This window comes from Hypomesus nipponensis, chromosome 21 (assembly GCF_054491055.1).
Source record: "Hypomesus nipponensis isolate SF chromosome 21, ASM5449105v1, whole genome shotgun sequence".
Taxonomy (NCBI): domain Eukaryota; kingdom Metazoa; phylum Chordata; class Actinopteri; order Osmeriformes; family Osmeridae; genus Hypomesus; species Hypomesus nipponensis.
Window position 1 is genome coordinate 3,025,001 of NC_140381.1, and position 12,985 is coordinate 3,037,985.

At 48.3% G+C, this 12,985-nt stretch overlaps 2 protein-coding genes across 2 annotated transcripts in view; one reads left to right on the forward strand and one right to left on the reverse strand.

The window, feature by feature from the left end:
- Positions 1 to 7,444, reverse strand: part of pvalb7 (parvalbumin 7) — a 24,197-nt gene extending 16,753 nt beyond the window's left edge. The window contains exon 1 of the mRNA XM_084685632.1: positions 7,322 to 7,444. The gene's annotated coding sequence lies outside the window, so the exon portion shown is untranslated. The remainder of the gene's footprint in view (positions 1 to 7,321) is intronic.
- Positions 1 to 10,015, forward strand: part of ncf4 (neutrophil cytosolic factor 4) — an 18,979-nt gene extending 8,964 nt beyond the window's left edge. Inside the window, exons 6-10 of the mRNA XM_084685586.1 lie at positions 446 to 494; positions 7,501 to 7,599; positions 8,407 to 8,567; positions 8,645 to 8,710; positions 9,782 to 10,015. Coding sequence (XP_084541712.1) covers positions 446 to 494; positions 7,501 to 7,599; positions 8,407 to 8,567; positions 8,645 to 8,710; positions 9,782 to 9,989 — 583 coding nt within the window. The 3' untranslated portion in view covers positions 9,990 to 10,015. The remainder of the gene's footprint in view (positions 1 to 445; positions 495 to 7,500; positions 7,600 to 8,406; positions 8,568 to 8,644; positions 8,711 to 9,781) is intronic.
- The last annotated feature ends 2,970 nt before the right edge of the window (positions 10,016 to 12,985 follow it).

Here is a 12,985-nt window from a genome sequence, read left to right on the forward strand (position 1 = left end):
AATAGAAATATTAAAGAAAATTATATTTGAATGTTACATTACTCATAGTCTAACACTGTGATAGACAGCCTAAACTTCTGTATTTTCTCCCACACACAGTGAGACAAGCAACATTTGTAACCCAGGGAAACTCTAGGGGAACTCTGTCAATTCATCCACTCTCTGTATTGAACAACGCTGCTTCCTTATTGGCCGGAATTTCCGTTGTCAAAATGTCTCAGTTTAACAGATGTGGTAATAAGGGGTTGTCTTAACAGGAAGTGATGTGGGTCCACACTCTCCCTACTTCCTCTCTGAGAGCTAAACAGCAGTTTCCAGAGTTTACTGGTTGTCTGGGGTGATGTGGGGTTAGGAAATCAGAGAAATAACTGTAGAAACTTAGCTAATGTGTTTCTCTTTCACCCTCCTCCTCCCCCTCCTCCCCCTTCTGCCCTCCCCCCTCCAGGAAGACAGCCAAGCCCAAGGTGGATCTTTTCTCCTCCCCCAGGGCCGAGGTAATCCTCTCCTCACTCCCGTAACTCTGTTGCTTTGGTTACTGTCTCCACGACAACCCACACAACCGCCTCGCTGCCAGAGAAACCGGGACCACGCGGTCACCATGGGAATAAGACTACCACCACACAAAACACAAACAGTGGTTGGTTGAGATCCTCTTTGGATTCGATTGGATGATCGCAGGTCAAACCGTGAGGTCACACACATATACTCTCTCTCTCTTTCTCTCTCTCTCTCTCCTTCAGCAAACACACACACTCACACAGAAAGTGTTCCAGTGAGCATGACTCAGGGTAACAGAGAGGAGAGGGATGTCACACCAGTACCCCCCCCCCCCCCCCCCATCAGAGCAGGGACTCTGACCTCAGCCACCAGCTCCCTCCGCGCTCTACTTCCTCCGCTAATTTCTTTATCCATCTCTGTCTCCCTCTCTCTTTTCCTCCATAGTCCTCTCTCTCCCCCCCCTCTCTCTCTCTCTCTCTCCCCCCCTCTCTCTCTCTCTCTCCCTCTCTCTCCCCCCCTCTCTCCCTCTCTCTCTCTCCCTCTCTCTCTCTCTCTCTCTATCCACCTCTCTCTCCCCCTCTCCTTCACCTCCTCTCCTCACACTCTGTCTCCATCCCTCCGCCACACCCTCTCCTTCTTCCTCTCTTCCTCCCCACTCTTACTGTTAATCCCCCTCTCTTCCAAACTCCAAACTTTCTCTGCATCACTCCTCTCTCCACTCCTCTCCTGCTGTCCAAGGGCTGCCTCCATCCTTCATCCCTCTCTCCACTCCTCTCTTCCTCTTCAAGGGCTGCCTCCATCTTTCATCCCTCTCTCCACTCCTCTCTTCCTCTTCAAGGGCTGCCTCCATCCTTCATCCCTCTCTCCACTCCTCTCTTCCTCTTCAAGGGCTGCCTCCATCTTTCATCCCTATCTCCACTCCTCTCTTCCTCTTCAAGGGCTGCCTCCATCCTTCATCCCTCTCTCCACTCCTCTCTTCCTCTTCAAGGGCTGCCTCCATCCTTCATCCCTCTCTCCACTCCTCTCTTCCTCTCCAAGGGCTGCCTCCATCCTTCATCCCTCTCTCCACTCCTCTCTTCCGCTATCATCCCTGTGTTCACATTCAGGTCACGCTTCCAGCACCGTAAAAATGAGGGAATAAAGTCATTTATATTCCACTGTCGTTTCACCTAGCGTGTGTGTATGTGTGTGTGTGTGTGCGCGTGGGCAGCCCTCGGTTACAGTGTGAAGGCCCTCATTTGATGTATGGTGTGTGTATGCAGTGTGTGTATGCAGTGTGTGTGTGTGTGTGTGTGTGTGTGTGTGTGTAAGAGAGACTAAAGTGGTGTCATTGGCCTCTTAATATCTTTGAGAAAAAGACATATTTTAGTCAGCTATATGTAAGCACACACAGAACATTTTATAAATATATATATGATATATACTTATGATGTGAGATATGTATAACATGTCTGGTGTCCTAGGTATAGGATAAACATTCCCATACTTTCACATATGTACAGTACAGATGAACACGTATAGGCATAAATCATGTCACATAGTATAACATACCTAAAGACAGATACCTTAGTTGTGATGACTCAGCTAAAATCCTGAGTCATACTATTGACTGGATGCATGTGTGTGTGTGTGTGTGTGTGTTACTCTGACAGGATTGTAAGCTCCTTGCGATAGTGTGTCTGTGTTAAGTGACCTTGCACAACAGAGAAAGGGCTTACACACTCACAGACACACATACTTTGCTGCAATCGCTCACACTCTACTGATCATTTAGCTGTAAAACTAAGAAGAACGTTTTTTACTCCCCCTTATTTTTCCTTCTCTCTCTCTCTCTCTCTCTCTCTCTCTCTCTCTCTCTCTCTCTCTCTCTCTCTCTCTCTCTCTTCCTATCTCTGTGTGTCTCTCTCCTTCCTTTCCCTCTCTTCTTCCCTCCCTGTCTCCCACACAGTGAAATGAACACTTCACGCAAACCTGCCGGCCTACACAACATCTAATATAGGTCTCTCATCTTCCTCTCTCTTTCTCTCTCTCCCTCTCTCCCTCTCTCTCCCTCTCTCCCCCCTCTCTCTCTCTCTCTCTCTCTCTCTCTCTCTCTCTCTCTCTCTCTCTCTCTCTCTCTCGCTCCCTCTCTCTCTCTCTCTCTCTCTCTCTCTCTCTCTCTCTCTCTCTCTCTCTCTCTCTCTCTCTCTCTCTCTCTCTCTCTCTCTCTCTCTCTCTCTCTCTCTCTCTCTCTCTCTCTCTCTCTCTCTCTCTCTCTCTCTCTCTCTCTCTCTCTCTCTCTCTATCTCCCTCTCTCTCTCTCTCTCTCTCTCTCTCATCCTGCAGAGCACATCTATGCATCCTCTGTGTGTGTGTGTGTGTGAGTGTGTGTGTGTGTGAGTGTGTGTGTGTGTGTGCATGTCTAAGGGTGTGTGTATAAATCATAGAGGCCGTTTGACTTGATCCAAACCAAGATCAATGACTTTTCCCGCAGACGAATGGCTTTAAAACGACAGGCATTTGTCTTGTCTGTCCACAGGACTGTTAGCATTAGCGTTACATGCTACAGCCCATTGAGATAAGCTAGCAAGCGTTAGCTCCCCCAGATTGAAGAGGGCCAGAGCGTTTGTGCTAGCCACTGTAGCGGTCGATGACTTTTAGCATTTAGCGACACAAGCTTTTAGGCCATTGAGAACCGCTAATTGCTTTTAGCCTTCAAACTCGGGAGATCAAGCGATGACAAGTGGCAAAAAGTATGAAAGAGTCAAATTAAGAAAGGAAAAGGAAGGAAGGACACAGAGCAAATAAGAGCAGAGAGAGAAACTCAGTCTTTCTTATCGAGCAGACATGTCAGAATGCTTATTCCACACAGAGACAGCTATTAAGAGGACACTAGATCCAATTTAGATGGAACTCCCTCCTATGAATAGAACTCTGCTGTTAATGTCAAGAAACAGGACAGTTCTAGAACAATGCTTCTCTCTCTCTCTCTCTCTCTCTCTCTCTCTCTCTCTCTCTCTCTCTCTCTCTCTCTCTCTCTCTCTCTCTCACCAAGGGGGAACGTCAAGGTCAAGGTGATGTCACAGTGGGATGCTGAGTTGCCACATCATTTAATTTCATAGTCATTGCCTTGTAACGACGTACACACACACACACACACCTACGGGCAGCGCGGCTGTTTGACCCCACGGGACGCACCTCCACGCCATTTATATCCTCCCATGATCTTCCACTCTTGGGGCAACCAGGAAGTAGGTCGCTCAATTAAAAATTAACCCTTTAATTAACAGGGTCTCCCAGTGCCTCCCCATTGGCTGGCTAGCGTGCTAACGAGCTGAGGACTTAACAAGCTCGTTAAGGGGGGGTTGTCAAGAGTCTAATTGAAAAGTGTGACTCCTCCCCTGGTTCCTTGACCCAGGTGGCAATAAGCCTATAGATAGATAAGGCCTCTCTGCTAGACCTCAACCCAAAATACCTGCCCTGGAAACACCTCTCTGCGCGTGTGTGAGGTTGTGTGTTGTACGGTTGTGTGTATGTGTGTGTGTGAGGTTGTGTGTTGTACGGTTGTGTGTGTATGTGTGTGCGTGTTGTGTGTGTCTGTCCCTCCTGTCACCTGCCCTGACTTCTCAACCCCTTTCATCATCGAAAACTGCTACGCTTTGATTGAAAGAAATGGAGAAGGAGAGGTAGAGGGTGAAAGAGGAAGCGGGGAGAGGGGAGGGGGGAGAGGGGAGAGGGGGAGGGCAAAGAGGGGGAGGGGGAGAGGGGGAGGAGAGGGGAGAAGGGGAGGGGGAAGAGGAGAGGGGAAAGGGGGAGGGGGGAGAGGAGAGGGGAGATTACGGCGGAGAGAGGAAGAGAGGAAATTGCTGTGTCATAACTTTTCTCTATTATATCCGTATTTACATTAGGGATTCACGCTTCCCTCTCTCTCCTTCTCTCCCTCTCTCTCCCTCTCTCACTCTCCCCCTCTCTCTCTTCCTCACTCCCTGTCTCTGTGTCTTCCTCTAACACACACACACACACTCACTATCTCCCAGTTTAAATTATGCCCCACAGACATTTTACTTTGTAATCTAAAAACAACAAGGTTTTGCACTAATGCATTATAAACAGAGGTTGTGAATGTGAATTCTCAGTGTGTATGTGTGTGTGTGTTTTCCTCTGGTTTTAGAATGTGTGTAATTTGTGTGCGTGCAAGCGTATGTGTGCCTATGTGTGTGTGTGTGTTTGTGTGTGTGAGTGCGTGTGTGCATGTGTGTGTGTGTGTGTGTGTAATATGGATTATTAATCCAGTCAGATCCCTCTGTCCCTAGCTTCATTAATCTGCGTCTGACTAGCAGAAACCTGCATCATTACCTCAGGCTTGGGCGCGCTCACACACACACACACACACACACACACACACGCTCACACACATCTGATTGGGAGTGAACTGAAAGCTTCTAACAAGATAAAATAATTACATAGAGGTTTATCAGTGTGCTTTACTGCTGACCTACACTACTGTATGCACTCACACACTCAGCCCCACACACACACTCACCCACACACTCACCCACACACACGCTCACACCCCCCCACACACACGCAAACTTTTGTCTTTACCTCCTCCTCATAACTCCTACTGTCTTAACCTCTCTATCTTTTCTTTCTCTCTCTTTCCCTCCCTCTCTCTGCCTCTCTCTCTCTACCTCTCTCTCTCTACCTCTCTCTCTCTACCTCCCTCTCTCTGCCTCTCTCTTTCTCTATCTCCAGTCCTTTTTGTCTTCCTCTCTCCTGCTCTCTTTCCTTCCTTCCTTCCTTCCTTCCTTCCTTCCTTCCTTCCTTCCTTCCTTCCTTCCTTCCTTCCTTCCTTCCTTCCTTCCTTCCTTCCCTCTCTCTCTCTCTCTCTCTCTCTCTCTCTCTCTCTCTCTCTCTCTCTCTCTCTCTCTCCTCTCCTCTCCTCTCCTCCCCTCCTCTCTCCCTCTCTCTCTCCCCCCCCCCTCTCTCTCTCCTCCCTCCTCTCTCTCTCTCTCTCTCTCTCTCTCTGTCTCTCTCTCGCTCTCTCTCTCTCCCTCTCTCTCTCTCCTCCCCTCCTCTCTCTCTCCTTCATGTCCTTCACAGTCCTCCTCCCCCCCCCTCCACCCTACTGATCACCATGTGATCTGCTTGGTTTAGCTGCTCTCTCCCAAAGCTTCATAACACACCCCCCGAGGGCTGCGTGCGCAAGCCAATGTGTGTGAAGGAGAAAGGGAGAGTGTGTGTGCGTGGATTTCTGCGTGTGCTAGATCACGTGTGCCTGTGCGGTGTGTGTGTGTGTGTGTGGTTGGGGCTGTGTGTGTGTGAGTGGTTGGGGCTGTGTGTGTGTGAGTGGTTGGGGCTGTGTGTGTGTGTGTTCTACCGCTAATGGACCAGTTTATCTCCTGTCTAGAGGGTCTGGTTGTGCACTATTGGTGGTGTATGATCAAAGAGCTTGAAGCAACACCAGCCAATCCTGTGTACTAACCCTGTGTACTATGTATAAGACTGTGTACTGTGTACTAAGCATGTGTGTACTAAGTGTGTACTAGATTCAGGTGATAACAGTATTTGACATGAAACATTCACATCTCCCTTCTATTACATCAGTTTCTATAATTTTCTCTTCTAGTTCGTCTATTTTCTCTTCTTTTGCTTGTTGGGTTTTTTCTTTGTTGGCAGTAGTTTTGCACGCCCTACATCTTTCTCCCACACGCTCTCTCTCTCTCTCTCTCTCTCTCTCTCTCTCTCTCTCTCTCTCTCACACACACACACACACTCCCAGTAATGCACACACAGTAACAGACACACACACGCACACACACATAGCAACACACACACTTGCACAAAGCAGTCCACACAGCAATCACACACTCACACAGCAGTAACACACTCACAGTAATACACACACACTAATACATACACACTAGACACACACACACACACACACACACTGGCACCCGCCTCTCTCTCTAATCGCTGTCCGATCCCACGCGCTGTGCAGCACAACAGAGAGCTACACACACACACACACAAACACGTATCCCTGTATACCAACTTCACTCTTCTTTCCTCATCCTTTCATCCCAGTATCCTCTCTCATCTCAGCTTCTGAACACCCAGAGATCTCTCTCTACCTCTCTCTCTAGGTCTCTCTCCCTCTCTCTCTACCTCTCTCTCTATGTCTCTCTCCCTCACTCTCCCTCTCTCTCTCTACCTCTCTATCTATGTCTCTCTCTCTCTCTCTACCTCTCTATGTCTCTCCCTCTCTCTCTCTACCTCTGTCTATGTCTCTCTGTCCCTCTCTCTCTACTTCTCTTACTATCTCTCTCTCCCTCTCACACCCCCCCATCCCTCACTTGCCTTTTTTACCTCTCTCTATTTTCCTTTCAGGTTTCTGTACTAGTGTGGAAACTTTGATCTTTTCATCAACTCTCCCGCTGTCTCCCTCCATAACTCCTGGCTTATTGTCTCTCTCATTTTTTCTCTTTCTTGCTTTCTCTCTTTTCTCTCTCTCACCCTCTCTCCCTCTCTCTCCCCTCTCTCTCTCTCTTCTCTCTCTCTCACCCTCTCTCTCTCTCTCTCTCTCTCTCTCTCTCACCCTCTCTTCCTCTCCATATCTCTTCGAGCGCTACAATGTTAAGCTCATAAACTGTCTATTCAGACACATCTACCCTCTTCTCTGTCTCCCTCTCATTCTCTGTCACCGTCTCTTTCTCTCTCTGTCTTCCTCTCTCTTTTTCACTCTCTCTCCCTCCCTTTCTCTCTTTCTTTCACCCGGTTTCTTTCATCCCTCTCTCTCCTATTCAGCCAGTCAAGGTAAAGTACCAGATGAATCCAGTCTTACCTGTGTGTTCTCTCTGTCTCTTCTCTTCTTCTCTTTCCGTTTGGTTTCCAACGCTTCGCTTCCCCACTCTCCTTTTACAACTGTGCTTGTGTGCGTGTGCGTGCGTGTGTGTTACTCTGTGCTTGTGTGTGCGAGTGTGTGTGTGTTACTTTGTGCCTGCCTGCGCGTTCGTGTCCTAGGTGGTGTTCGACTTCAGGGGCAGTGGGAGACTGGAGCTGGACCTGAAGGCTGGAGAAGTGATCTTCCTCTTGCGGAGAGTCAACGCAGACTGGCTGGAGGTGAGATGGAGCGAGGAGAGAGGAAGGGAGTGAGTAAGGGAGGAGCGTGAGTTAGAGGGTTGGAGGGATGGAGGAAAAGGAGGGAGGAAGGGAAGGGAGGAGCAAGAGAGGGAGTTAGGAAAGGATGGAGCTGGGAGTGAAGATGGAGGCTGCTCAAACACTTCAAGTGGACCAGTAGGGGGCAGTAATGGTTTTAATCAGAGTTCTGAAGGTCAACCTGGGATCAGAGGTCAGGGGTCAACAGTAGCATTGCTGGTTCAGATCCCCTTTGTTCTTCTGAGAGTGATTGTCTCTCACACGATTCTCCATTTTCTTTCAAGAAAAGAAAGAATAACAATAAGAAGCTTTAGTGTATTAAAGTGTGTGTGTGTGTGTGTTTTCACACACACCTCTGTAGTGAAGCTGTCTAGTGCTCAGCACTTTACTGTGGGTCTGTGGAGGCAGATTAAATCAGTCCAGGACTAGAATCATGGTGATTAGCTCATAAAATGCCTTTTTATACACAATCTCTCCCTCTCTCCCTCTCTCCCCCTTTCCCCCTCCCTCTGTCTGTCCATCCCTCCCTCTCACTCACTCTCTGCTTTTCTCTTTTTTATACAAATTGTTATCCTTCTCACTGTATCTTTCTCTCTCCCCCTGTCTCTCTTTCTATGCCCCCTCCCTCTCTCTCTCTCTCTCTCTCTTTCTCTCTCTGTCTCTCTCTGTCTCTCTCTCTCCCCCTGTCTGTCTTTCTATGCCCCCTCCCTCTCTCTCTCTCTCTCTCTCTCTCTCTCTCTCTCTCTCTCTCTCTCTCTCTCTCTCCCTCAGGGTACGGTGAAGAATCAGACGGGGATTTTCCCAGAATCCTTTGTGAAAATCATCAAGCCCCTCCCAGATGACGGCTCAGATGGGGAGGGTGGGGCCTCAGGGGCGGGGTCCTACAGCTGCCTCCGCTGCTACCTGATGACGCCCCAGGGCGTCGACACCAGGTGTGTGTGTGTGCGCGTAATACACAGACCTTCCATGCATGAATGTCAGTATCACATGTGTTTTATCCTTACACTAGAGATGTTTGTGTTGAAGAGGACATTTCCATCCAGCCGTCATACAAGGAGCTGCTGGCCAGGATGAGGTAAGGAACCCTCTCTTTCTACAATAGCCTACTCCTGATTCTAGAATACCATATTACACATATCCACATGACGGTACACTCGTTCTAGAACGCCATGGAACATATAGCTCATAGTCTCGAACACCGTCATAACAGTCATTCTAGAACACTGTAGAACAGTTTACCACTTGTTCTAGAACCCCATATGAAGGTGGGTCTACAACACCTTGGAACAGTGCAACTCTTATTCTAGAACACGGTAGATAACACGTGTTCTAGAAGACTGTAGAACTGTATAATAAATTACAAACAGCACTAAAACAGGTACAGATGTATAAGCCTGTAGACTGTTGGTTGGTCCACAGGCTGAGAAACAAACCAAACTGTACATATGAGATCCTGTGATAGACCTCCCCACCCCGAGGACCAGGGTTGTTTTACCCACAATGCACTGCTGGAAGCACCCAGCCAATCACGTGGCAGCAACGAAATAAGCTGGGGGACCTCTCTAACCCTACGCCACACTCCCAATAAACCAGGCGCTCATTTACTTCTCATCCCTCCATCCCTCCCTCCCTCTCTCTCTCTCTCTCTCTCTCTCTCTCTCTCTCCTTACTTCTCTCTCTCTCTCCCTCCCTCTGCCTCTCTCTTTCCCTCCCTCTTTTATTATCTGGCCCATTAATGTCTCGTTATAATTTTCTCATTATTAGTTGAATCTCATGATTGTTTTCTCTCCCTCCATCCCTCCCTCCCTCTCTCCCTCCATCCCTCCTTTCTCTCCTCATAATCTGATCTCATTGGTTCATTATTGTTTTGGAGGGAGAGAGAGAGTGGGGGGGAAGGAGGAGAGAGTTTATTGAAGTTAATTCATCTCTACTTATTACTTTTGTTCTTGTTTTCTCACCCAACCATCTCTCCCCTTTCTTTTACCCATTCCACCCCTCCCTCTTCATTCCTCTCTCTCCACCCCTCTCTCTCCATCCCTCTCTCTCCACCCCTCCCTCTCCACCCCTCTCTCTCCACCCCTCTCTCTCCATCCCTCCCTCTCCATCCCTCCACCCCCCCATCTCCACCCCTCTATCTCCCCTCCAGAGATGTCTTCAAGGTGGACGACATCGCCCTGAACTACCGTGACCACGAGGGCGACTTGGTGCGTCTCCTTGACAACGAGGACGTGCACCTCATGGTGCGCGAGGCCAAGGCTCTTGGGGGCGGAGTCAAGAGACCTGTCAATCAGTTCCTGTGGCAACTGCATGTTACCCTGGCCTCAGACTACTCTGTGTACAACATAGAAGCCTGAGAGAGAGAGAGAGAGAGAGAGAGAGAGAGAGAGGGAGAGGGAGAGGGAGAGGGAGAGGGAGAGGGAGAGGGAGAGGGAGAGGGAGAGGGAGAGGGAGAGGGAGAGGGAGGGGGAGGGAGAGGGAGAGGGAGGGAGAGAGAGAGAAAGAGAGAGGGAGAGGGAGAGGGAGAGGGAGAGGGAGAGGGGGAGGGGGGAGGGGGAGGGAGAGGGAGAGGGAGAGGGAGAGGGAGAGGGAGAGGGAGAGGGGGAGAGAGACCATGACGGTTCTGGAGGAAACATTTTCCCATCAGAACAATCAGAACAGTGACTGATTCTAATATCCTCTGTTGGTTAACTGTCTCATCTCTGAATGTCACATCCATTTCAAATACACAAGGCTTATTGACATGTAATTAAGTGTAATTAATTTGCATTAAGTAGCATTTTCAGGGTTTCTGGTCACATGGGGACCTGTGACTGTCAGGTGACTCTGTCACGTGACTCTGTCAGGTGACTCTGTCAGGTGATTCTGTCAGGTGACTCTGTCAAGTGATTCTGTTTCATTAAAAACTATGGATTCATCCTGCTGTGATCTTCTCTTTGTGGAGCCCAAGTGTATGTCTGCACGTGTTTATCTGTGTGTGTCTGTGTGGTTGTGTCTACATATTGTTTGTATGGGTGTACAGTATGTCTGTCTCTCTGTTTGGGTGTTTACCAGTGTGTGTGTGTGTGTGTGTGTGTGTGTGTGTGTGTGTGTGTGTGTGTGTGTGTGTGTGTGTGTGTGCATGCATGCGGGTGTGTGTGTGTGCACGTGTGTGTGTTATCTAGTTGATTAATGGTTGCGAACGCGTTTGAGAGGCAGTGATCCATCCGCAGTGTGTGGGCTTGGTGACAGCTCAGCGCTGGCCCTACAGATAGCACTGAGACTGGACTACACTCACCCACACTCACACACACTCACACACACACTCACACACACTCACACACACACTCACACTCACACACTCACACACTCACACTCACACACTCACACACTCACACTCACACACACTCACACACACTCACACACACCCACACTCACACACTCACACACACTCACACTCACCCACACTCACACACACTCACACACACTCACACACACCCACACTCACACACTCACACACACTCACACTCACCCACACTCACACACACTCACACTCACACACACTCACACACACTCACACACACTCACACCCACCCACACTCACACACTCACACATGCAGCAAACACATTAAACATTTGCACTCTATCCATTCTCATGCCAACTTGCTGTCCTCTCTCTATCTCTCTCTCTTTCACACACACACACACACACAGACACACACACTCTTTGATTTATCTCAAAGGAAAACAGAGGGAAGAGGATTATGCACAGAGGACATGTCCTTGATAAGCCAATTTGTTCTGCAGCAACTTTGATATTTGACCATTTACGTGCATGGGCTTTGTGATTGATCACACCAGAGTGTGCGTTTGTGTGTGTGTGTGCACGTGCACGCATGTGTGCGCGGTCCACATGAGCACTCTCCTCAGCATATGTGAAACATGTAATCATTGGAAGTACCAAACCAGTCTTTCTCTCGCTCTCACTATCTCTCTCTATCAGTCTCTCTCACTATCTCTCACTATCAGTCTCTCTCACTATCTCTCACACTATCAGTCTCTCTCAGTATCTCTCACTATCAGTCTCTCTCACTATCTCTCACACTATCAGTCTCTCTCACTATCTCTCACACTATCAGTCTCTCTCACTATCTCTCACTATCAGTCTCTCTCACTATCTCTCACACTATCAGTCTCTCTCACTATCTCTCACTATCAGTCTCTCTCACTATCTCTCACACTATCAGTCTCTCTCACTATCTCTCACTCTATCAGTGTAAACTGCAGTGGGTCCAGGAAAGGGTCTGTGATGGATTTGAGGTGTGCCAGCACAAGAAGGCGCCCAAAAGACTTCATTACCACAGAGGTCAGGGCGATGGGTCCTGACCTCTGTGGTTCAAGGAGCAATGTTATGATAAGGTTGTGTGTCCCAATAGTGTGCACACTGCATGCAACAGTAGTACGTACTTTGTGAGGACAGCTGCAGTACGTACTAAAAGAAAAAGTGTGTTTGAGGTGCAGGGAGAGTGTGTGCACACCTGTTCTATCAGATGTAATGACATGATATGCTCACCAGGGGGCAGGACTGAGATGGTTGAGCTTCACAGCAGCATACTGCACATCCTCTTCCTGGTTCTGGGGCTGCACTGATTGGATGGTGGAGTAGAGGGGGACGTCCTGGGTCTTGGGCTCTGTTCGAAAACTCTTAAAATGCGTCCTTCCTTCCTTCCTTCCTTTTAAGACGGCGAGGTCTGTTCGAAATGTCTTAAATCTTCTCTTCCTGTCTAATAAGATACCTTGAAATACGTCACATAACGGTCATTTTTTAAGAGAGCATATGAGCTGCCTTGCTGTCTTAATGGTGGCACGTATTACCCATAACTCATAAGCGCGGGGTTACCGTGAGCAACAAGTTAAACAGAATCCTTTGACCGCCATTGCTCTACGTTTTTACAATTCATATTTTAGCTAAACGTTACTTGTAAATCATCATCTGAATAAAAATGCATCGAGAAGTGGGCAGTGTAGTTGCTGAAAATATACTTATTTTATTGATGACACTCCTAATTAGTAAATTTGCTCCAACTTTTCGATAACGTACAGTAGCTAGCATCGCCGTGCAGTGCAGACACTGGCTAGTTGCTGCGTTTTATCATAATCCTATCAAATGAGTGAAATACAAACACAAATGTTATGAGCTATTGAGCCTATATCTAACACAAGTGTAAATACAGCTTAACTTGACTTAGTGTGACAATAAACTCAATGCAATTGACTGCCGTCCGACAAAGCGCGCTAGTGTGAGCACATAAGTACACACAGCGCGATGACGTACATCCTGTCTTAATAGGCTGTTCGAAAACAATGGTTTTTA